The following is a 26821-nucleotide window of genomic DNA, read 5'->3' on the forward strand; positions in this document are numbered from 1 at the left end:
ACAATTATTTTGAAGTGCCATCCTGCCTGACACTGCAGTGCCACTCCTAGATGGGCCAGGTGTTTGTGTCGGCCACTTGTGTCGCTTAGCTTAGCCATCCAGCGACCTTGGTGCAAATTTTAGGACTAAAAATAATATTGTGAGGTGTTCAGAATAGACTGAAAATGAGTGTAAATTATGGTTATTGAGGTTAATAATACTATGGGATCAAAATTACCCCCAAATTCTATGATTTAAGCTGTTTTTGAGGGTTTTTTGTAAAAAAATCCAACACACACCCGAATCCGACAAAAAAAATTTCAGGGAGGTTTTGCCAAAACGCGTCTGAATCCAAAACACGGCCGCGGAACCGAATCCAAAACCAAAACATAAAACCTGAAAAATGTCCGGTGCACATCACTAGATGTAAGTAAGTAGTAAGTAAGCGAAAACTTTAACTTGTTGAGTGTAATAAAGATAATACATATCTTACCTATTTCAAGGCCAGGTTCAAGGAATGGTTAATTGTATAATTCACCATTTTATCTTGGAAGTTATGGCACCCTGATGTTTCTTCTAACAGGAAGCACTTCTACCATCCAACTAATGGTGTTTGGTTAATGGCTGGGTCCATTTGAGGCTCATCTCACAGCAGATCATTAGCATTTCATTCAGGATGCAGTCAAGATGCCGGCGTTTGGCATCCCGGCAGTCGGAAAGCTGACGCCAGCATCCCGAAACTGCTCGGAATACTGATGCTGGCATCCCAACATAAATAGCGATGCAGAATGCCAAAATCCGGAACGAGTTGGGGCCAAAGTCTCCACTGGCAAGCCACGTGGGAGGGTTAGGGTTAGGCTGCGAGGGTGGGAGATTAGGAACGGTGGGTTAGGGTTAGGCACCACTGAAGAGGCTGGGGGGGGCGGGTTAAGGTCAGGCTCTGGGAAAGGTGGGTTAGGGGGAGGGATAGCGTAACGTAAATACGAGACACTACTGTGTGGCATAATTTGAATTGGAAGTACTATTGTGTCCACGCCCTTCCCCCACAAGACCATGCCCCATTTCCAATGCTCACACCTTATTCCAAATGTGTGTAAGGGGGAGGGGGGTGCCAGCCCCTTACTTTGCCAGGGGCGCTCGGACCCCTAGATACACCCCTGCCCACATGCACCCTTTGGCTCATATATTGTGTGTTAATCTGGCTCTGGTACAAGCCAGTGCCTACTGAGCAATTTACCTCACGGCATGTCCCTGCTACACAAGTGAAGCTTTATAGAGCATCCACCTTCTTGGCAATAATATATCTTGTTTCATTATTAGCTGGGTGTGTGCTAAATCCTGTCACATACAGTAGTATTCCAGCCGATGGAGCCTTGTGGTGGCAGCGTCAAGTTTCCTACAACTGTTGCACAGCTGCCACTCAGTAGGCATCTGGGGGGCTGAATAATACTAGTAAGCAGAGCTGGATTAAGGGAGGGGTAACAGGGGCAGCCGTCCTGGGGCCCCCACACACTGCATCGGAGGTGTCTTCCTTCAGCGGCTCAGCTGTTCATTAACAGCAGCCGCAAAAGAGCTCCTCCGTACACAGTTACTGTCACTGTGTACTCCGGCGATGCTGTCCCTGCTGCTATGTGAGTGACAGGTGAGGGGTATCGCCTGTGCCCGGCGGCATTGCGCTATAGTGGAGCAGCTCTAAATAAAACTACAGCAGCAAGGGCTGCTGGGAGCTGTCGTCTTTTAGAGCTGCTTCACTGAAGTGTGACACCAGGTACTGTGTTCGTGTGTGTATGTTTTTTTTTTCCAGGGGTTTTAGTGGGGGCCCCCCCAATCTTTGTTGCCCAGGGTCCCCACCAGCCTTGATCAGGTCATCTGTAATGGCAGATTACTGACAGTATTAGGAACCACAAGACAAAGTTTCCCTTCAGGTCAAAGTTCAATGCACATGTGAAACCTTGTTAAGATGCCTGTGAGGAAGAGAAACCCCTAATATAGCCAAGTAATGAATTGTGGCACAACAAAGGGGTGTAGTAGGGTATGCCGGCGGCCAGGCTCCCGGCGGCCAGCATACCGGCGCCAGAATCCCGACCGCCGGCATACCGACAGCTGGGCGAGCGCAAAAGAGCCCCTTGCGGGCTCGCTGCGCTTGCCATCATGCGGGCACGGTGGCATGCCATGCTATCTATTCTCCCTCCAGGGGGGTCGTGGACCCCCAAGAGGGAGAAAAGGTGTCGGTATGCCGGCTGTCAGGATTCCGGCGCCGGTATACTGTGCACCGGGATCCCGACAGCCGGCAAACTGAAGACCACCCCAACAAAGATCTATTGCTGCTATAAGCTGCGATTCTGATATTTAGTTTGCTCTGCTTTTCAATAAATATACCCCTAAGTCCTGACTGTATTATATTATGTCCAGGTTACAGAAATTACTCACCCAAGTTGGATCATTTGGATATTGGCTTGTGGATAAGATTGGGAATCTCCAAGTAAGGCTGTCCCAGTATGCTGGCAATTTAATGATAAACAATGCAAACATGGTGAACATGCTGAAGCAATAGCTTAGGCCAGGCATGTCCAAACTGCGGCCCTCCAGCTGTTGTGAAACTACATATCCCAGCATGCCCTGACACAGTTTTGCTGTCAGAGAATGCTAAAGCTGTGTCAGGGCATGCTGGGATGTGTAGTTTTTCAACAGCTGGAGGGCCGCAGTTTGGACATGCCTGGCTTAGGCATTACCTGCATTAGGAAGCTGACTGCCTGATTGCTTTTTAGCAGGATTTTCTAATATGGCCAGGGGCCTTTGGGCTTTTCATGTGCATAATAATCTAAAATTACTGTAGTGATGTGCACCGGACATTTTTCGGGTTTTGTGTTTTGGTTTTGGATTCGGTTCCGCAGCCGTGTTTTGGATTCGGACGCGCTTTGGCAAAACCTCACCGAAATTTTTTTGTTGGATTCGGGTGTGTTTTGGATTCGGGTGTTTTTTTCAAAAAACCCTAAAAAACAGCTTAAATCATAGAATTTGGTGGTCATTTTGATCCCATAGTATTATTAACCTCAATAACCATAATTTCCACTCATTTCCAGTCTATTCTGAACACCTCACACCTCACAATATTATTTTTAGTTCTAAAATTTGCACTGAGGTCGCTGGATGGCTAAGCTAAGCGACACAAGTGGCCGACACAAACACCTGGCCCATCTAGGAGTGGCACTGCAGTATCAGGCAGGATGGCACTTCAAAAAAATTGTCCCCAAACAGCACATGATGCAAAGAAAAAAAGAGGCGCAATGAGGTAGCTGTGTGACTAAGCTAAGCGACCCAAGTGGCCGACACAAACACCTGGTCCATCTAGGAGTGGCACTGCAGTGTCAGGCAGGATGGCACTTCAAAAAAATAGTCCCCAAACAGCACATGATGCAAAGAAAAAAAGAGGCGCAATGAAGTAGCTGTGTGACTAAGCTAAGCGACCCAAGTGGCCGATACAAACACCTGGCCCATCTAGGAGTGGCACTGCAGTGTCAGATAGGATGGCACTTCAAAAAAATTGTCCCCAAACAGCACATGATGCAAAGAAAAAAATAGGCGCACCAAGGTCGCTGTGTGACTAAGCTAAGCGACCCAAGTGGCCGACACAAACACCTGGCCCATCTAGGAGTGGCACTGCAGTGTCAGGCAGGATGGCACTTCAAAAAAATTGTCCCCAAACAGCACATGATGCAAAGAAAAATGAGGGATACCACAGGTATGGAATGTAGATGGATGGTATACTTGACGACACAGAGGTAGGTACAGCAGTGGCCTTCCGTACCATACTGGTGGTCACTGTATCAGCAAACTGCACAACTGAAATACACCACAGGTATAGAATGTAGATAGATAGTATACTTGACGACACAGAGGTAGGTACAGCAGTGGCCTTCTGTACCGTACTGCTATATATACTGGTGGTCACTGTGTCAGCAAACTGCAAAACTGAAATGCACCACAGGTATGGAATCTAGATGGATAGTATACTTGACGACACAGAGGTAGGTACAGCAGTGGCCTACTGTACCGTAATGCTATATATTATATACTGGTGGTCAGCAAACTGTGCAAAACTGAAATGCACCACAGGTATGGATGGATAGTATACTTGACGACACAGAGGTAGGTACAGCAGTGGCCTACTGTACCGTAATGCTATATATTATATACTGGTGGTCAGCAAACTGTGCAAAACTTAAATGCACCACAGGTATGGATGGATAGTATTCTTGACGACACAGAGGTAGGTACAGCAGTGGCCTTCTGTACCGTACTCCTATATATTATATACTGGTGGTCAGCAAAATTATGCACTGTACTCCTACTATATACTACACAATGCAGCACAGATATGGAGTGTTTTTCAGGCAGACAACGTATACTGGTGGTCACTGGTCAGCAAAACTCTGCACTGTACTCCTCCTATATAATATTAATTATACTGGTGGTCCCCAGTCCCCACAATAAAGCAGTGTGAGCACAGATATATGCAGCACACTGAGCACAGATATGGAGTGTTTTTCAGGCAGACAACGTATACTGGTGGTCACTGTCAGCAAAACTCTGCACTGTACTCCTCCTATATAATACAGCTGCTCCCCAGTCCCCACAATTAAGCAGTGTGAGCACAGATATATGCAGCACACCGAGCACAGATAAGGAGCGTTTTTTTCAGGCAGAGAACGGATAAAACTGGTGGTCACTGATCAGCAAAACTCTGCACTGTACTCCTCCTATATAATACTGCTGGTCCCCAGTCCCCACAATGATATAAGCAAGCACAAATATTTGCATCATCAACTCAACAATGAATAAACGGAGAGGACGCCAGCCACGTCCTCTCCCTAACATTTCCAATGCACGAGTGAAAATGGCGGCGACGCGCGGCTGCTTATATAGAATCCGAATCTCGCGAGAATCCGACAGCGGGATGATGACGTTCGGGCGCGCTTGGGTTAACCGAGCCATACGGGAGAATCCGAGTATGCCTCGGACCCGTGTAAAATGGGTGAAGTTCGGGGGGGTTCGGTTTCCGAGGAACCGAACCCGCTCATCACTAAAAATTAGTAAGGGTTTACCCTTAACAAAGGTTATATTGAAAATTTGAAATGCATACAGACTTCCCTCCAATCAACTGATGGCCACCTATCTTGTTAGATAGAAATCTGATGAAGACATGCTATAAGTTCTGATTGGCCCACCATTTGTTCTTTCCATAAGGTGTCTCATGCAGTGACAGTATAAGTGAGGATTCAGAGAGAGTGCTCACTGCTCAGTGTCATATAGTTTAGGTCAGGAGGCATCGCTCACAAAAATGGGCACACAATCTGCTTCCCATTTACTTATGGTTGCTTCCACTTGTTGGGCTGCACATGGACAGGGCTAATTTACATGGATATGTATGTGCACATTGGTTTCTTGATCTTTTGCCTATTTCAAAGCTTTGAGGAGGGGAAGGAGGAATTGGATATAAGTCCAGGCATATATTATATAGATGACTTTCAAGTCATGGTTCCTTAGTATTTTTCGATGTTTGCAGTTCTATGCCTAGCTCCGGTGGATTTGGCGCATTTTGTCAGAGTAGGTGTATTGGAGAGATGGCTTTTTGATTTGCTGGTGCTATTTCTTACTAGAACCTCACTCTCTTTGTGCTTTTGCCAATTGTGTCAGTTGTGGAGTATTTTTAATGACAATCCTGTGTGCTTCGATTGTGATAATAACATGAACAAGGCGTGGGCCGCTATCGATCACTTTAATGCCCTTTTGTTAATTTGCTGAGACTTCTTGTTCTCTCGTGCTGTCTGTATGTTCTTGCATGCTACATTATGTGCCCGGTGTTGAGAATACAGTAGGGCAGTGGTTTCCAAACTTTTTTGAATCACGGAGCCCTAGAATATCAGAAAAAAAATTCACGGCACCCCTAGGCCAAAAATTTCTTATTGAAAAATTTAGAAAGAAATATTACATTAAGTAGATCAAATTTATATGTCATCCTTAGGGTCAGTTGTGTGGTGAGGGACAAGATTTGCTTCTGTTTGGCCACATATTTTATGACTGGCAGCCACCAGCACTGGTTTCCCCTATTATATTGACCATGAATAATTTGAATTGGTCCTGGACCACCAACCCAGGGCACCCCTGCAAGTGTCCCGAGGCACCCCAGGGAGCCATGGCACACAGTTTTGGAACCTCTGCAGTAGGGTATTTTCTTACTTCAGTTTGCTTGTGCTGAGCAGAGATTAAACTGGATACACCAAAAGTCCAGTTTCTTTTGAAATTCTGATTGGTTGATGTTGGTGCAAAATGTTTTTCTGCATATGAGCAAAGATCAGTTCTGCTGAGTTTTTCTATGGAATGTTTATTAAATAAGTATTTCCTGAGTGTCCAGCATACACGTAAAAAAAAAAAGGTTGAGTATATAGGTATTTTCAGAGCTCCACTCATTGTGTGATTCCAAATAAGGTCAAATAGTTGAAGTATGTATAGTGGGATTTTTTTCAAGTGGAAACATGGTGACTTTCCAGAGAAAACCGGTATCATTATCCAGAATGCTTTTAATTGTTTTCTTTTTGTAATTTGTAGTGCAAAGCAAATATACAAAAATATATTTCAGAATTACATCTGGCTTTCCCATTCTCATCCCATCGTTTAGCAGTGCTCCACACTGTGACTGTATGAGAAGGCGCTTAGGGATCATGTCTGTCTGGATTACAGTTTTCTGGATAGAGATCCTATACCTTTATGTTTTAAAACATAGAAACATAGAATTTAACAGCAGATAAGAACCACTGGGCCCATCTAGTCTGCCCATATTTTTACGTCAAACCCCATTTGATCCTTATTTCTTTGTAAGGATATCCTTATATCTACCCCATGCATGTTTAAATTGCTCTGCTATCTTAAAGTGGGTACACACTAGGTGATGTGCTTGGTGAGCGACATCGCCCAGTGTGTCCCCCTTACTGGTCCGGGCTGCCCGATGGCGTGCATACACCCTGTGCGATATCGCACAGTGACGTCAAGCCATGGCAGGCCTCGGCATGCAACTTTGGACGATGAGTCCAAATTGAGCTGCATGCGCGGCCAACACCGAGGGTCATTAATGACCCGCGGGGCTGCGCATCGCTCATCATTTACAGCATACAAACTAGTCAATATAGTAAACGACGTTGCTCAGTAAGGGTCAAAATGAGTGATGTCGTTTACTTTATCGATTAGTGTGTGCGGGCCTTTATCCTCTACCACCTCTGCTGGGAGGCTATTCCACTTGCCCACTACCTTTTCTGTGAAGTCATTTTTCCTCAAGTTTACCCTGAACCTACCTCCCTCCAGTTTCAGTGCATGTCCTCGGGGTAAATTTACTAAGACAGGAGTTCTATTTAAGATGGGATGTTGCCTATAGCAACCAATCAGATTCCAGGTATTATCTTCTAGAAGGTGCTAGATAAATGAGAAGTAGATTCTGATTGGTTGCTATGGGCAACATCCCATCTTAACTAGAACTCCCGTCTTAGTAAATTTAGTTTACCCCCTCGTGTTTAATACTTCTCTTCCTTTGAAGAATGTTTCCCTCCTGTAGCGTGTTAAACCCTAGATATATTTGAAAGTTTCTCTCATGTTCCCCCTTCTCATCTCTGCTCCAGACTATACATATTAAGATCCTTTAATCTTTCCAGGTAAGTTTTGTGATGTAGGCCATGCGCCACTTTGGTTGCTATTCTATGTACATTCTCTAATGTATTAATATCCTTTAAAAGCTATGGCCCCCAGAATTGAAAACAGTATTCTAAATGAGGCCTTACCAAAGATCTATACAGTAGCATTATTACTACTTTCTGTTGCCGATTCCTCTCCCTATGCAACCAAGCATTTGACTTGCCTTCCTCATTGCTTTGTGATTACCTGCCTTTAAGTTACCTGAAATAGTGACTCCTAAATCCCATTCCTCCTCAGTAGTTTCCAGTATAGTGCCATTTAAACTATATTTAGCCTTTGAATTTTTAAAACCCAAATGCATGATTTTGCTATTTTTTGGGCATTAAACTGTAATTGCCACGCTCTTGACCATTGCTCCAGTCTACCTAGGTCATCAATCATTTGTTTTATCCCACCTGGTGTGTCTACCCTGTTGCATAAATACCTTTCTTATAAATTAACTAGCTCACCACAGGTGATAGCAATCATACATTACCAGGAAAGTCCAGGAACAGAGCATTTTCTCCCTCATGGAGAGGGTCAGGTAGGCAAGTATGCTTTGTGTCATCTGCAAAAAAGGCATATTTTCCCTTCAATACCATTTGCAATGTTTCCAATAAAGATATTAAAAAGCATTGGTTCAAGTACAGAGCCCTGGCGTACTCCACTGTTAAAATTTCCTTTCTGTGAATGCACTCCATTCACTACAACTCTGTTTTTTATCCTGCAACCGAGATGTTATCCATTCAACCATCTTAGTATCCAATCCCATGCTTTCAGGTTCATTTAACAGTCTGTGATGTGGGACCAGGGGTGTATCTTCCTATTGGCCAGGATGGCACTTGCCAGGGGCGCCGGTCAAGGAAGGGGGGGCGCCGCCCAGCAGTGCCACCCGCACCATGGGGTAGAATGACATAGTAGTTATTACTGAGTACATCTCTTAGCAGAGCTCATCCACTGCCGGACTCTCAGAAGCGTATTGCACTCTGACACTCTGTGACTACAGTCACAATGATGGTGAATATAGCCGGGGAGAGGCGAGGCACCTCCTCTTCCCCATCCGCTCCCCTTCTCATTGGCCCCATGCAGTCTGCCACCAAACACCAGCAACTACAATCAGCACCAGTCAGCAGTGCAGCATGAGCATACTTGTACATTTTCCTGGGGTACCGTAGCTGCACTGCATGGTCTATCCTGGCAGTCTGGATCACAGGTTACAAAGAGCTCTGTATGGAGAGGTATCTAGACCAGTGACTGCCTGTCCAGCTGTGTTGAGACTACAAGTCCCAGCACACATTGTCAACTGGATATGCTGGGACATACAGTGCCATCACATCTAGAGAGGGTTTTTTAACTGTATGTATGTGTGTATATATCCCCTCGGTGTCCCTGTCTGCATCCTTCTTGTAATTACCCCTCAGTGTTCCTGCCCGCACCATCCCTGTAACTGCCCCCTCAGTGACCCTGCCCATACACTCCTGTAATTCCCTCTCAGTGTCTCTGCCTGCACCCTCCCTGTAATTCCCTCTCAGTGTCCCTGACCTCAGCCTATCTGTAACTCTCTGCTATGTATCCCTGGGTGTGGGAGGTGCGGAGCACCAGTTCCTTTCTTTGCCAGGGGCGCTCAGACCCCTAGATACACCCCTGTGTGGGACAGTGTCAAAAGCTTTACTAAAGTCTAGATAAGCTATATCTATGCCCCCCCCCCACCCACCCACCCTTTATCTATTACTTTCATCACCCAGTCAAAAAAGTCAATAGGATTTGTTTGACATGATCTCCCCCCTGTGAATCCATGCTGTTTGGGATCCTGTAAATTGCTGGATTTAAGATAATCGACAACTCTTTCTTTTAAGAGTGTTTCCATCAGTTTCCCTACTAATGATGTAAGGCTCACTGGTCAGTAGTTGCTTGCCTCTTCCTTGCTTCCACTTTTGTTTAGTGGGACTACGTTCGCTCTTTTACGGTCCTCTGGAATTACTCTTGTAGTTAGTGACTGGTTGAATAATTCTGCTAATAGCGCTACCAGTAAATATGCAAAGAGATTTTGCACGAAAAAATTATTATTTGAAATTGTTTTTCCAGAACAATACAGCTGACAGCTAAAAGGATAATCTGCCTATGCACCGTAATACAGGAACCTTTTCCTAAATGTACTTTTTTTTTGGCCATCTGCTTAGTATCAATGCATACAGTACTTGTCTACTGGGAGACTCATGATTTTTTGGGTAGTCCCCCGTACCCATGGAAGAGTGGTCGGATCTCCTGCATCCTGTCCACTTCCTTGTGAAATAACCATCCGCTCTGCCCCCTGAAAAGGCAAGCAATGTCTCCTCTCTGGGCTTCTCTTGGAGAGGCGACAAAGAATGTAGACAACTATGGATCAATGTAGTGTTCACTGATAGCGTTCTTGGTCGATGTTCGTAGAGATTAGCTTTCAGAAATCGACTACAAATATGTATTACGAATGAAGCCACCACCTAGACGATATCATATTCAAAACCAATTGAAAAAAATATATATGACATGCACTTTTAGATTAGGTACTAAAATTGTGAACAGTATTTAACATGCATTTTTTTTTATAACCTTTAACATGTATTTGTTAGCCTCACCCCGTACAATAATGTTAATACACAGACTTGTGTGTGGTCTCATCTTTCTACAGACAGACTGGAATGGGATTCACCAACATGATGATGAGATTAGGGGCAGTAGTTGCCCCTCTTGCAATGATGACAAAGCTGTATGTATCATTTCTTCCCCTTGTAATCTTTGGAGTGGTACCTATTCTTTGTGGAGTGCCTATTTTATGGCTACCAGAGACCATGAACTGTCCGCTCCTGGACACAGTGGAGGAGGTAGAGGAAAGGTGAGTACTGACAGAGGACCATTTTAGTTATCTAAAACACCATGCTGTGTCCGATCTACTAAAAAGATAAGTGAGCTATGTAGTGGTACATTATACCTATATACAAAAAACATATATATAAGTAGAGATGAGCGGATTCGGTTTTACTCGGTTCTCAAAACGGCATCTGATTGGCTATCCAAAACACGTGACATCCGTGAGCCAATAAGATGCCGTTTTGAGAACCAAGTAAAACCGAATCCGCTCATCTCTATATATAAGCCATAAATACTGTATATACATATGTGTGTGTGTGTTTGTGTATATGTTAGTACAGGGAGTTCAAAAAGTCCCTCCGCAGTGACTGAGTGATAAGTAAGTCTCCCTGCAAGGAATGTGTACTAAGAAATACACAACACAATTGTTTTTAAACTTTTTTTTTTTTAAGAAATAAAAGAGAATACGTAATGAACTTATCTACATTAATCTGTGAAAGTGTTGTCCCTCTCTGGACTGCTATTGCTGTAGAGCAGGGGTGTCAAACTCGCGGCCCTCCAGCTGTTGTGGAACTACACATCCCAGCATGCCTTGCCATCTATTTTGTATTAGGGATGGCTGCAACTGTGGCAAGGCATGCTGGAATGTGTAGTTCCACAACAGCTGGAGGGCCATGAGTTTGACACCCCTGCTGTAGAGGAAATCCCTGTATCCTGCAAACTTATTTGGATGCTCATAATGTTTGAAATATACCTCCAAAAGATAACACCTGTTTGCATTTCTTTTTAGAGGCCGGAAAGCAATATCTCAAGCCAAGGAAAAAGGCTCCATGCACAGTACAAAGCTATAGAGAAGTTCATGTCACACATGAGAGCCATGTATAAAAATTGATAGTGTATTAGAGTTGAAGTACCTGTCCTAACCACCATTTGCTATTGCAATCCACAGCAATTTCATAATCTGCTCTGTCTGTAGTAGCAATACTATGAGCCATAAATATGGAATAGAGAGCATTAAACATACATATCCGGAGAAGCAGTCATGCTTGTTGTAAGAACTATTCATCCAATTACCTATCATTAAGTACATGCCTGTTACATGTGTACTACATAATTCTGCTAATGGTGCTAATAATCTCTTTTAGATAGTATGATTATCTAAAAGATATAGAAAACCAGAGTTGACCTTAACCTGCTGCAATTTATTGAAGTTGATACTGATAAGTTAGTGGGCTGCTGCTTCATCATCATATGGACTTAAGGAACTGAATCATTATATGGACTGAATAAAGGAACTGAATTTCAAGTACATGCTGAGAAAAGGGAACTGCAGGTGGATCAGCTTCTCCTTCATCTAGAAGGTTATTGGATCAGACTCATTGGCGTTTCTTTCATGGGTGCAATGTGTGAAGTGCTCACGGCCCCTGGGTCCAGGGGGGTCCACACCGTACCCATGTTGTTTATACTTACCTTTCTGGAGTCCCGCAACTAGCGCTACAGCCGCTGCACTTGCAGCAAGAACTAACCAAATATGGCCGCCGTGCATGCGCAGTTCAAAATTTGTCTCCGAACCATGGAGGACAGCATGTTTCCAGAGACCTGCGCATACACAGTAGACTCCGTCTCGATGCCAGAGACTACGGCGCTGTGGAGAGGAGGGGGCCCACCTGGAGTCTGTACATGGGCCCCCTCTTCTCTTAAAATGCCCCTGATCAGACCACATACTGATTTTTATCATGAATTCTGTCCTACCCAAAATATTGCTTCAACGCCAAGCCAAACTGTGTGGAGAGGGTGTGTTTCCACATTACGCAACCAAACAGACAATACATAAAGGGGTAAATTTACTAAGATGGGAGTTCTATTTAAGATGGGATGTTGCTCATAGCAAACAATCAGATTCTACTCATTTATCTAGCACCTTCTAGAAGATAATACCTGGAATCTGATTGGTTGCTATGGGCAACATCCCATCTTAAATAGAACTCCCATCTTAGTACATTTACTCCAAACTGTTTTATGATGTAAACTGCTGTCATGAAGAGGTCTCTAATGAAATACTATAAAATAATAAAATACTTTAAATAACTTGGAGACTATAAATCCCCAGTTTCTATGTAACCTTCTGTATAAAAAAAAAGTGTAATTATGCCCATACAAAAATTATACACTAGGAAAGAAAGTTTTGTTTTTTATTGTTCATTTTTATTAAGATTTCCAAGTATACCAAAATATCTACCTTATATAACAATAAAAAAAAGGCATTGAGTAAACACTTATAAGACAACCTTCATATATCTTACAGAACGGACCTAGGGGGTCATTCTGACCAGATCCCACGCTGCCGTTCATAGCAGAGCAGCGATCATTTCAGAAGTGCGCATGCGCCGGTGCCGCAGTGCGCCGGCGCATTCCAGACAGCCGACGGCTGTCGTAGCCCATTGAACACCTCTGCCTGATTGACAGGCAGAGGCGTTCGCAGGGCGGCATGGCGGCGTTTGGGCACAGTCCGACCAACGCAGGTGTGGCCGGACCGTGCAGGGGCCGGGCCGCAGCGGCTGCGTGACGTCACGCGCAGCTGCTGCGGCCATAACAACGATGAGTAACTCCCTTCCAGCATGCAGGAGCTGCACTGGTAGGGAGTTATTCTTCAAGTACAAAAGCGGCGATGCTTTTGTACTTGTGCGGTGGGGTCGGGCCTGACATGCGGGGCGGTCTAGCCCTGTTCTGGGTGTCCCCCCGCATGTTAGTGTAAATTTAGCTACGATCAGGTCTGAATCACCCCCATAATGTCATACTGTATATAGAATAGAAAATAGGAACATCTACAGCCTTTTTCCATTATAATACATACTGTAGACTGAGCCCTAATCATGTTTGTAAGTAAAGCAAAACAAGAAAAAAAACAACTGAGCAAAACCATATTGCACTGCAAGTGGGGCAGATGTAACATGTGCAGAGAGATTCAAATTTGGGTGGGTTGTGTTTAAACTGAAATCTAAATTGCAGGGTAAAAATAAAGCTAACATTTGGGGGCTACATGCAAAAGCAGCCAGTATTTATCCTGCACAGAAACAATATAGGAGCAGATATACAAAGGGACAGCATTAAACAGCCTCAGGCCTCATTCAACATCAGTTGCAAATGTGAATTCTTATGTAATGAGCTATTATGGGCACACTACGCATGCGTACACAACCATGGCCCTCATTCCGAGTTGATCGGTCGCAAGGCGAATTTAGCAGAGTTACACACGCTAAGCCGCCGCCTACTGGGAGTGAATCTTAGCTTCTTAAAATTGCGACCGATGTATTCGCAATATTGCGATTACTGGCCCTCATTCCGAGTTGTTCGCTCGGTATTTTTCATCGCATCGCAGTGAAAATCCGCTTAGTACGCATGCGCAATGTTCGCACTGCGACTGCGCCAAGTAACTTTACTATGAAGAAAGTATTTTTACTCACGGCTTTTTCTTCGCTCCGGCGATCGTAATGTGATTGACAGGAAATGGGTGTTACTGGGCGGATACACGGCGTTTCAGGGGCGTGTGGCTGAAAACGCTACCGTTTCCGGAAAAAACGCAGGAGTGGCCGGGGAAACGGTGGGAGTGCCTGGGCGAACGCTGGGTGTGTTTGTGACGTCAACCAGGAACGACAAGCACTGAAATGATCGCACAGGCAGAGTAAGTCTGGAGCTACTCTGAAACTGCTAACTCGTTTGTATTCGCAATATTGCGCGTACGTCGGTCGCAATTTTAAGAAGCTAAGATTCACTCCCAGTAGGCGGCGGCTTAGCGTGTGTAACTCTGCTACATTCGCCTTGCGACCGATCAACTCGGAATGAGGGCCACTAACTACTTAGCAGTTTCAGAGTAGCTTCAGACTTACTCTGCCTGTGCGATCATTTCAGTGCTTGTCGTTCCTGGTTGACGTCACAAACACACCCAGCGTTCGCCCAGGCACTCCCACCGTTTCCCCGGCCACTCCTGCGTTTTTTCCGGAAACGGTAGCGTTTTCAGCCACACGCCCATAAAACGCCGTGTTTCCGCCCAGTAACACCCATTTCCTGTCAATCACATTACGTTCGCCGGAGCGATGAAAAAGCCGTGAGTAAAAATACTTTCTACATAGCAAAGTTACTTGGCGCAGTCGCAGTGCGAACATTGCGCATGCGTACTAAGCGGATTTTCACTGCGATGCGATGAAAAATACCGAGCGAACAACTCGGAATGAGGGCCCATACACAAGACAGTGCACACACGCCAACTCTGGTTTGCACAATCGTACATACAGTGCTTTCCGTGAAGTACTTTCCGGATGCACTGTAGGTATCTGCAAACACAGTTATGATCACATTTAACAACGATAAAAAGGAGTGGTGGAGGCATGTCAGTGGTATGGGTATGCAATTTCTGCGATGTGGGGCATGTAGTGGGTGTCGTGGGCATTGCAATTGCAATATATGTGAAACAGATTGCAGGAATTGCAAACACATCAACACAGGTTGTGGAAGTACTGATGGCCGCAGCAGAAGTTCTGATGGTCAAGCTAATAATTGCAAAATCACAGGCAGCTGATGGTGTTTACAGTGATGTTATTTACAAAATAACACTTTTCTTTAGGTATGTGTCACGTGTATGCTCATTTTATCACAGTGTTGTGCAGTGGCAGATTTACCGCAAGGCATCCAAAGCAGATTCCTAGGGCCCACGAGGTTGCAGAGGGCCCGGCTGCACCAGTAAACCCATGAGCATTGGACTGTAAATGGTCCAGGCAAGCTGTCAATGATTAGACCGCTCGTCCAGCGCTCGCCCGTCCTCCGACGACCTTCCTTCCGTCATGTGTGTGTGCACATGATATCGCACACACATACAGAGGAGCCAGCCGGGACACAGCGCATACACCACCACTGTGACAACAATGGCGCTGGGACTGCGCTCACTGAGGGGTAGATTTAAGAATCTTCTTTATGGGGTTCGTGCTCTATCTGTGCAAGTTATGTACCATAGATAGTGCATGCCCTGATGTATTATCATGCGATGCGGTCCTGAAGGGACCGCTATGTTTTACATAGCTTACTGATATGCCCCCTAAATTATGAACATTCAGTGTGACCGAACGTTACAGGTTTTTACCTTGTCCTGTTCGCCTCTGAGGACTGGCGCTGCGCGTCTCCTCTCCAAGCTTTTTTTTTGTCTATTTGAATAAACTTTGTTTTTTTTACAGTGGTCTCACACCTGACGTGTTTGTAGTGAGAAATAGTCCGTGTCAGCCGCATTCTTATGTTAGGTGTTACCTCACACTAATTAGTTATTATTTTACAATTGTCCTGCTGGTGTGAAATTATTTGATTTAATGATTTTAACATTTTATAATTTTGAGAACAAAAAGGGTGTTCTTTTAAAAACAAATGTGGTGCTGATGCTATGCCTCACCTCCCTTCCGCCCCACCGCACCGCCTCACAGAAGCAGCGTCTTTCCAGAACATGTGTGCATGCATCAAAGTACTAGAGATAGGCAGGCTGGGAGACAGGGGAGCCAGCGCATGCGCACTACACACTTCGACTGCTGAGCGACACAGCCGATGTGGGAGTTTGCGCATCACCGGAGGGGTAAGATAGCGCACTCCCATATCGGATCGCAGCAGCTTAATGCATTCGGATGAAAACAGGACCTGCTTCACCGCAATAATGCGGCGAAGCGGGTCCAGCCACTTAAGGAACGACAGAAACACTTTGATAAATCTACCCCTCAGTACTGTGTCTGGAAGTAGGCTGCAGCAGGAGGAGGAGCTCTGACAGTGGCGGAACTGTAGGAGGCAGTGGAGTCGGCTGCCGCCGGGCTCCTGACCTCAAGGGGGCACATCTCCTCCGCTGTCTCCCGCTGCCTGACGATCGCTCGCTGCTATTGCAGACAGAGGAGCTGTGTCAGTGACACGGAAGCTGCCTCCTGTATATAAAGAGCTGGCACTGGCTGCAGCTAGGGGGAGCTCCAGAGCACAGCTCCTCCCAGCCCTTCCAGTTAAGCAAGCCAGCCGAGTGAAGCTCTCTGCTCCTCTGTCAGGCTGATGATAGCCAAAGGTAGGCACTGGCCTCAAGCTGCACTGTGGAGGGTGTGGGGAAGGTGTAGTTGAGGGTGCTGGGGGGGCTTTAATAAATGTTGGAAGCAATGTGTTTTGTGTGTGCATGTTTTCAAGTGAGGTCTGTGTGTGTGTTTAAGGAAAGTTGTGTGTGCAAGTAAAAGAGGCGTTTGTGTTAGAGACATGTGTGTGTGTGTGTGTGTGTGTGTGTGTGTGTGTGTGTGTAAGTGAGAGGTATGTGTGTGTGTGTGTGTGTGTGTGTGTGTGTGTGTGTGTGTGTGTGTGGTGTATAAGTGAGAGGGGGGGGTGTAAGTGAGAGAGGCATGTGTGTGAGAGGTGTGTGTGTGTGTGTGTGTGTGTGTGTGTGTGTGTGTGTGTGTGAGAGAGGCATGTGTGTGTGAGAGGCATGTGTGTGTATATGTAAGTGAGAGGCATGTATGTGTGTAAGTGAGAGGCACGTGTGTGTGAGAGAGGCGTGTGTAAGAGGCGTGTATGTGTGTAAGTGAGAGGCGTGTATGTGTGTGTGTGTGTAAGTGAGAGGCATGTGTGAGAGAGGTGTGTGTGTGTGTGTGTGTGTGTGTGTGTGTGTGTGAGAGGTGTGTGTGAGGCGTGTGTTTGTGTGTGTAAGTGAGAGGCATGTGTGTGTGTTTAAGTGAAAGCGGAATATGTGTGTGTGTGTTTTTAAGTGAAGGAGGCATGGGTGTGTGTGTGAGTGAGTGAAAGAGGCATGTGTAAGTGAGAGGCATGTGTGTGTTTTTAAGTGAAAGATGCATGTGTGTGTTTAAGTGAAAGGCGTGTGTATGTTTAAGTGAAAGCGGTGTGTGTGTGTTTTTAAGTGAAAGAGGCCGGTGTGTGTTTTTAAGTAAATGAGGTGTTTATGTGTATTTTATATATATATCGGCACACCGCTGCGCCAAAGCGTCTCCATCGTGAACCGCTGGCGGGTGAGGGAGCACAGTAGGTGTACTATAAAGGTATGCTGCTGTCTGTTTTATTGTAATGACTGAATTGGAGTGCGTCCACTTTGTATGTGTATCTATTCTATATTACTATTGGGAAAGGTACCTGAGCACGCTACTACTGTTCACCCTGAGTGCCGGATAGTTACATATGGTATGTGTGTGTATATGTAGGGGGGCACCAACATTTATCTTGCCTCTGGGCGACTGGGATGAACTTCCACCACTGAGGCAGAACTCTGGGAGGCAACGGAGTCATCTGCCGCCGGGCTCCTGCTCTGAAGGGGGGCACCTCTCCTCCCATTCTGTGACACCATTGAATTAAGTTAATTGATAGCTGTCGCTGTCTTTTCAGTGGCTGACTTCCTCACTGGTCCCTGCACCTTACAAATCACACCCTCTTTATTATACACATTTTACAAGTGTCACACCCAGGATTAGAACCCACAACCTATTACACTGGAAGCTGACACCTTACTGATGAAGCTGTTTGCTCCTGTATAGGAAATATGAGAATTTTAACTTCAGTATATGAAGATACTTCTCTGACAATTACACGTAACTTCATATAGTTAGAATTCTCATGCTTCCTCTATAGGAGCAAATAGCTCCATCAGTAAAGTGTCTGCTGTTAGTGTAACAGGTCATGGGTTCTAATCCTGGGTATGACTGCTAAGAAATGTGTGATTTAAAATAAAAGACAATTAAATGTATAAATACAGTATATACATTTTTTTCAGAACACTATATATATATATATATATATATATATATATACACACACACACACACACACACACATACATACTGATAATGCCGATTGATTACCTTATAACATTCACTATAAATGGGTAAGAGACTCAGTACGCAATTGGCGTATGGGGTACCGTAAGGGTACGCACTTAGCGTAGCAGACGCTTATCCGCGGTCGAGATGCACATGCGACACGCTCGCTCACAGCTTAACGCTTGGTGACGAGCATGCTATAGGCGGCCGACTACCGTAATGCTACGCTACCAGCGTAGCGGACGCTCGTGACCACGAGGGGAACACGAGCGGCGCAGACGCTCACGGGATGACACTCAGTAAACCTTGTATGCAACACACTGAATGATTGAGTTTGTACTGTAAACCTTACTACTGAAATACTGTAGCGATATAACGCTGCTTAACCTTGTTAATACTAAAGCTGCTTGAGCGATTGAGACGCTCCAATTACCCTCTGCAATGTAATAAACACACAATACCTTGCTAAGGTTCCAACACCTTTACTAACAATATCTAGCTATGTAAAAAGGGGAAAACAGTTAACAGTTCATACACTACAGGCTAACATCAATATCTAAGCAGAATAACTACACATAAATATATAATAGCGGCACAATCGCAAACAATAACATACAATGAGAGAGAGAGAGAGAGAACGTGGCAAAATAGTCAGAGTTTTAGAATGGTCACAGAGAATAACTTACACACACTGGGGAATGATCGCTGCGCAGTCCTGGTACCAGCTCCGAGTTAGTCAAGATGAAAACCGTTTGTGGAGAGAAGACTGAGCTGGCCAGGCTGGCTGTTCTTTTATACACTGCGTACAGTACACTACAAAGGGACCTATAATCTCATTGTTCATTGGACACAGGAATGTCTCCTCGCACTATAACAAAAGGTCATAGGTTAGTTTGAACAGGTGGGCTGTTACTATATCGAACTGCTCAGGTGGGAGGGAATCTCAGGATTCCCGCCGCATGGATAATGAACTGCAAATATAGTAAAAGTCCAGAAACTACTAATGGACATAACTATACGCAGGAGCGATTAATCTTTACCTAACCAGCACCGGATTGTTTCTAATAAAATGTTCTTTAGTTAGGTACCAAACACCACTGCTCAAACCCTGTCTGACCCTTCGTATCATGCAAAGAGGAATTCCTCCATCCAGCGACCAGTTACAATAAACAAACTTTCAGTTATTATTAAGGGGAACATTACCTATAAAACATACTATTTGGATTTACTATGTAACATTTGAGTCGCCCGCTAGACGCACACAAACTCTACCGTAAATGCACATACCACGCGCCAATGCGCACGGCCGTAGAAGCTCCATTACGCAACTGCGAATATGCGCACGCACGGGAGAGAATGTGCACGTGCAGCAGGCAAGCGCGTGGGGTGAATATATGGCAACGTGTAGCATGATAATTTTCCGACTTTGACAGTCCACCCTTTGGCAGTCATCAGTAACTGCCACTTTCTAAAACAGTTCAAACAAAAGAAAAATATATGTCATCATGTAAATACCATTTTATGATTGGGAAAAGGGAGGAGAGGAGAAGGTGGGAAAAAGGTATGACCTAGTGAGATAGTAGAAGCATGTGTGTATGAATCCATGTCTGAGGGGTCATGTGTCATCGTGCCGTACGTGTTCTAAATCAAGCTTCGAGGTATTGCGAAGTATACATTTGAATCCTTCTTATCCAGTGTCAGGGATCTGTGGATGGGCTGTCAAACTCTACCGAGTTCTTTTCGGCTTTTGGTTGCAACAAATGGGGAGCACATTTAGTTGATGATACATGAAGGGGGGGAACATGTGAATGCTGATATATGTGTCTATATTCCCTATCGACTATATGTGTCATTACCTGAAGGTTGTAGAGATGAGGATAAGAAACAATCGTTATAAATGCAGTAGTAAACTATGTGAGTTTAAATAAACAGTCGCCGATTGAGGTCTTGTCTGATGTCTTGTCTTGATGTACATGTTGTCTGATGTCTCTCGGTGCTTTTGCTATAAATAGCGAGCAAAAGTTGTTCCATTGTCCATAAAGTTACAGTCTCTAAAGTATTGGGCTATCGTAAAAGTTAAAGTCACTAGGGATATTGGGGGTCTGTGGCATAGTCCATCAATGGTCTGTATAAAAGAGGTTGTCAAATTCTTCTTCCAAGCGGATGTCTTTGTACCTTGGAGGAAAACAAAGGAGAAACGGGTGAAAGAAACGGACCGTGGAATCACATTTTCATCACAACATTGTCTCTATCGTTGGGTCATAAATCAAATTAGTTGTTGTTATTACAGTGTCTTCGCTCCTCAGACTCATCACTCTGGTACTACCTTTACACTTCGTTAAAGCCCGAACGCATCTAAATATCAGGCCAACCAATATGACAACTCCCAGAATACACAAGAGAAATTTCCCTACGTCCATTATAATACCTTGGGTCCATTCTCCTAAACCAGAGAACCAATTTTGTGGGTTCAACCATGACACCCAACTGGTCAGCTCATTGCCCACAGCAGCGAGTGTGAGATTGTGTTTCCTTCGAAACTCCCACTTCAATTGCAAAATGTCATCCATCTTATGGTCTATGACCTCGGCCGGGTCCTCAGTGCTGTTTGTAATATACGTGCAGCACTTTACACCATACTGAGTTGCTAGGGTAACACAATACCCGCCTGTCACAGCTGTGAGGTAATTGAGAATCATCCTATGCTGAACCAGTTCTGTTTTGTAGGCTTGTAACTCTTTCCCAGTGTACCTGAACGTGTCGTCATACATTTCGGTGATATTGTCTAATAAATTTGCAAGCGCAGATATATATCTATAATTTATCACTCCTCTGGCGGTACAAGTGATATCTAACGTGAGTAGGAATTGAATCCCGGTGGATTCATGGATCAGATCAGAGGCCGAGTGCTCTGTCCTCTCTATCAGGTGCCGTTTAACGATGTGCTCGTAATGAGTGTGAGTATAAGGAGCTTGGGCACCGCGGTGAATGTCCTTCATTTTGTTATGGGATACAGTCATTACTTCAGGCAGTACTTTTCCAATGTAACACAATCCCTCTGAGTTTGGGGCAAGCCACTTATACGCCTTTCTCCCGCATATGAAATATGCATCATCGGGGAGAACATATGGGACGGAGTATGACATTACCATGTTACAAATTTTCCATGTGAAATCTCCTAACCCTAATTCTCCCATCTGTTTAGTACACGTATCTGTTTGTACGATATGTGCACAGTATCCTGGTGATACTTCTCCAACTCGCAAGGTCCTACTTCCTAGAGTATACCTATACCGGAAATATTTTCCACTGTTGGCGATCTGGCGTATAAGTTCTGTGTCTATGGGCATTCTATCGGCTCTATATGAAAATGTCATGGTTTGATTACTCCATGACACTTCCCAATTTCCCGGCTTTCGGGGATTGGAAATGTTAAAGCATACTAAAGACCTATCCACATGATACTGGTGGAGCTTCAAACTAGGAGGACTAGAGATATTAAACCTCTTGTCCACCGGCCTCCCACCACTTAGCTCAAGTACCTCTCCTACAGTTAAAGGGAATGGTACTAGTCCTGATTTGCTATGACCTTGAGGTACTTGAGAGCATACCCAACAGTCTGTCTGATTTAACACTTTACCCACTAAGGAGTGATAGTCACTCAATGGATGCCGGTCCATGTGGACATTAAAACTGGACTGACATTTCTTGATGCACCCATCCTCAACTATATTGTCACAATGCCTACAGATGCAGTTCTCTTCAGCTAACAATCCTTCACAATTCCTTCTATTGTCAATGCTACCAGATCGTTTTCTGATACTCGCCTTTACTCTGTGATTATGTCGCTCTTGGAAATTTACGCCTCCATCCTGGTCATCAGAACCCATTCCCGATCCTTTCTCGACCTCCATGGTACTCTCACCGAAACAGACTGCTCTGGTCAACATCATGGTCAACAGGAAAATCCGGATCACAGTCTCTTGGGGCAAGTCCATCTTAGAGGAGTAAAAGGGGACAAATAAGAAGGGGGAAGGAGAATAGGAGGGAGATGGGAACTGGGGAAAATAACAAAAGGGAAAAAGAAATCTGGCTCGACAAACGCCTCCGGTCTTATTATTCTCAGCGCTCAGGTGTCGTCTCAATCTTCCCGGAACAGACACTCTAGTGATACAACCTCTACCGTCTGTTCTTTATCACGGGACCTCTCTGGGTCAGCGACCTTTTTACAATGAGACGAATGGACCCAAGTCTCTCTCTCGGCAACCTTCAATGCTGTTGTGCTTGTCAATAAGACTTGATATGGTCCTTCCCATCTGTCAATAAGGCAACCTGAGCGTAGAAAATTCCGTATCATTACATAATCCCCAGGTTCAATGTCATGACAATTATTGTCTGGCAAATCAGGAATCACCAACTTTAGATTATCATTCTGATTCCTCAATTGCTTACTCATCTTAACCAAGTACTTTACAGTGACTTCATTGTTACATTTCAAATCATCCTGGGGGTTAATCATAACATGGGGTTGTCGACCAAACAGAATTTCAAAAGGAGGCAGATTAAGAGGGGACCTGGGAGTGGTTCTGATGCTGTATAATACGATTGGCAAAGCTTCGGGCCACAACAATCCTGTTTCAGCCATTACCTTGCTTAATTTGTTTTTAATAGTGCTGTTTACTCTTTCCACTTTCGCACTCGCCTGGGGGCGGTACGGAGTGTGCAGCTTACTATTAATTCCCATCAACTTACACATTGCTTGAAAAACTTCACCTGTAAAATGGGTACCCCTATCACTCTCAATGATTCTAGGGATACCGTACCTGCACACAAATTCCTGCACAATTTTCTTTGCAGTAAACACAGCGGTATTTGTGGCCGCAGGAAATGCTTCAACCCAATTTGAGAACACGTCAATACAAACCAATACATATTTTAAATTTCTACAAGGTGGCAATTGTATGAAATCAATTTGTATTACCTGAAAAGGGCCATCTGTCGGAGGGATATGAGATGGCTCTGTCGGTATTGCCTTTCCGATATTCTTCCTCAAGCAGGTGAGACATGTCATCGCTCTTTTACCCGCATGGGAAGAAAATCCTGGGGCGCACCAATAAGCTCTTACCAACTTACACATTCCTTCTTTACCTAGATGAGTCAGCCCATGTGCCGCTTCCGCTAGACTTGGAAGGTATGCTCTGGGTGCCACTGGCTTACCTGTCCATCTGTCCAGAGTCCTGAGGACTCCTGGCCATATCCTTTTGACCTCCAAACTGCCTTTTCTTGTGGTGAACACAAATTTTGCATTTCATATAATTTCTGTGTATTTGCAGTATCAAATACCATCAGTCGTGTACTATCTGTTTGTATGGGGTTAGCGGCTGTTGATTTAGCAGCTTCGTCTGCTCGGCTGTTACCAAGTGATACCGGGTCTTGGCTATACGTGTGAGCTTTACACTTGATAACAGCCACTCTGTCGGGTTCCTGTATCGCTGTTAGAAGTCTTTTGATGTGGGCTGCATGCGCTACTGGTGTGCCGGCTGCCGTCATGAAATTTCTGAGGCGCCATAGGGCCCCGAAATCATGGACTACTCCGAAGGCGTACCTAGAATCTGTGTAGATATTGACTGACTTGCCTTTAGCCAATTCGCATGCTCTGGTTAGGGCAACCAGTTCAGCAACTTGTGCTGAGTGTGGTGGGCCTAGCGGTTCTGCTTCTATGGTACCTTGGTCATCTACGACTGCGTATCCAGTACACAAGTCTCCCGAGTCCGTCTGTCTGTGACAACTACCGTCAGTGTAGAAAGTAAAGTCTACATCTTCCAGTGGGTTGTCACTGATGTCAGGCCTTGCCCTGAAATTTTGGGTCAAATATTCCATACAATCATGCGTGTCATCCCCTGTATTAAATCCTCCTTCACCATCACTCTCATCCTCCACCCTTTGTGCCTGTCCAGGCACACCTGGGAGATACGTTGCAGGATTTAATGCACTGCATCTCCTTATGGTGATGTTTACGGGGGCCATCAATGCCAATTCCCATCTTGTAAACCGCGCTGATGAGACGTGTCTGGTTTGGGCCGAATTCAGTAAGGCTGACACTGCATGTGGTGTATGAATTGTGAGATTGTGTCCTAGCACAACATCTTCGCTTTTACTTACTAGCAATGCTATTGCTGCAACACTTCGCAAGCATGTGGGGAGGGATCGCGCTACCGTATCTAGCTGAGCGCTATAGTAGGCTACCGGCCTGCTGGCATCACCATGCTTCTGGGTTAAGACACCTGCTGCGCACCCAGCACTCTCTGTTCCGTACAGTTCAAAGGGTTTTCCATAATCAGGCATACCTAATGCCGGTGCCTGCGTTAGGCACTGTTTAAGTCTCTCAAATGCCATCTCAGACTCGTCTGTGTGCGAAATCCGATCAGGTTTGTTTGAGGAGACCATCACCTGTAAAGGCAAGGCTAGTATGGAAAAACCTGGGATCCAGTTACGGCAATACCCACACATTCCTAAAAATGTTCTTATCTGTTGCTGGGTTTGTGACAGGGTCATGTCACGAATTGCTTGAATTCTATCAGCGGTAAGGTGTCTCAGTCCTTGTGTTAGGCAGTGTCCCAAATACTTCACCCTGGTCTGGCATAATTGTAACTTATCTTTGGAAACCTTGTGTCCTGTGTCTGAAAGATGAAACAGGAGTTGTTTCGTATCTCTCATGGACGCTTCTAGTGAATCAGAACACAGCAGTAAATCATCCACGTACTGTATTAATACTGATCCACTCTCAGGTTGGAAAGACTGTAAACATCATGCAAGGCCTGAGAGAAAATACTTGGACTGTCAATGAAACCTTGTGGTAATCGAGTCCAGGTGTACTGAACTCCTCTGTATGTAAATGCGAATAAGTATTGACTGTCAGGGTGCAGAGGTACCGAGAAGAAGGCGGAGCAGAGGTCAATCACAGTGAAAAATTTGGCAGTGGGAGGGATTTGCATAAGGATGACAGCTGGATTTGGCACTACGGGGAATTGACTCTCAACTATTTTGTTGATCCCTCTTAGATCCTGCACTAATCTGTAACCCCTCCCCCCACTCTTTTTAACAGGGAAGATGGGACTATTGGCAGTGCTGGACGTTCTTACCAGAATGCCCTGTTGTAGCAAGCGCTCTATTACAGGGTAAACTCCTAACTCCACCTCTGGCTTCAGAGGGTATTGTGGGATTTTTGGAGCTATCCTACCATCTTTTACTTGTACAACTACTGGGGCTACGTTTGCCATTAATCCAGTGTCTTGTCCATCCTTGGTCCAAAGTGATTCCGGTATCTGGGAAATCATTTCCTCTACCTTGGACGGACACCTATTTACAACAACAGTGTGGGACATTAATCTTGTTGGGGAGTCTAGCATATCCTGCACTTCCTGAGCGTGGTTTTCGGGTATGTCCAAGAACACACCTTCAGGAGTACAATATATGACACATCCCATTTTGCACAGTAAATCTCTCCCTAGGAGATTAGTCGGAGCCGATGCATGCCAGCAGAAAAGAATGCTTGGTATGCAAAGGCCCTATCGTAATCTCTGCAGGTTTGCTTAAAGGGTAGTGCTGTACTACTCCTGTTACTCCCATGGCTGGAATTGTTTTACCAGTGGTTCTCATGCCCACGGTCGAATTTATCACTGACTTGGCCGCCCCCGTATCTACAAGGAAATTTAGAGATTTACCAGCTACATCAATTGTGACCTCGGGTTCACTTCCAAGGCTCGCAATTAATTTCACTGGCTGCAGATTACAGGTGTGGCCCCACCCCTATTGTATGTGGTGACCTCCCTGTATTGCGCTGGCAGCTATTACCTGTGAAGGGGGTAAATGGGAACTATCAGAGACTTGCCAGTCTCTTTTTGGGGGATACCTTTTTGTTTCCCCTGCGTGTGGTTCATAACTCCGTCTGTGCGGTCCTTGATCCCAATTTCGTGTGTCATGTCGTTGTCTAGGGGGTTGATATGATTTTTGTGCATTTTTTTAATCTACAGTCTCGTGCAAAATGTCCCTCTTTATGACAGTAATAACAAGTTACCACATTTGACTTACCCACAGGGGTCGGAGACTTATACTGAGGTGGCCTTGTGGTCAGGGCCTGTATACTTACGGCCATTAACTTATCACTCTGTGACTCCCTGTGTCTGGTGATGTTTCGATCATGATCAATAGCGGCCTCTCTCAAAGTAGCCACCGACAAACCTCGCCAACATGGTTGGGTGGTCTGTACCCTCGTCCTCAATACTTCCTTTAAACCATCCATTAACACAGATACTGCTACTTCTCTATGATTCACATTTGTCTTAATGTCTTCTATGCCTGTATACTTAGCCATTTCCTGTAGTGCCCGATGAAAATAATCAGCAGCTGTTTCTCCCTCTTTTTGTTTGATGGAGAAAATTTTGTTCCAT

At 44.9% G+C, this 26821-nt stretch overlaps 1 protein-coding gene across 1 annotated transcript in view; it reads left to right on the plus strand.

The window, feature by feature from the left end:
* LOC134969114 (solute carrier family 22 member 6-B-like) overlaps positions 1 to 12396 on the plus strand; it is a 248678-nt gene extending 236282 nt beyond the window's left edge. The window contains exons 9-10 of the mRNA XM_063944834.1: positions 10370 to 10573; positions 11339 to 12396. Of these exons, the coding sequence (XP_063800904.1) occupies positions 10370 to 10573; positions 11339 to 11399 (265 nt within the window). The 3' untranslated portion in view covers positions 11400 to 12396. The remainder of the gene's footprint in view (positions 1 to 10369; positions 10574 to 11338) is intronic.
* The last annotated feature ends 14425 nt before the right edge of the window (positions 12397 to 26821 follow it).

This window comes from Pseudophryne corroboree, chromosome 11 (assembly GCF_028390025.1).
Source record: "Pseudophryne corroboree isolate aPseCor3 chromosome 11, aPseCor3.hap2, whole genome shotgun sequence".
NCBI lineage: Eukaryota > Metazoa > Chordata > Amphibia > Anura > Myobatrachidae > Pseudophryne > Pseudophryne corroboree.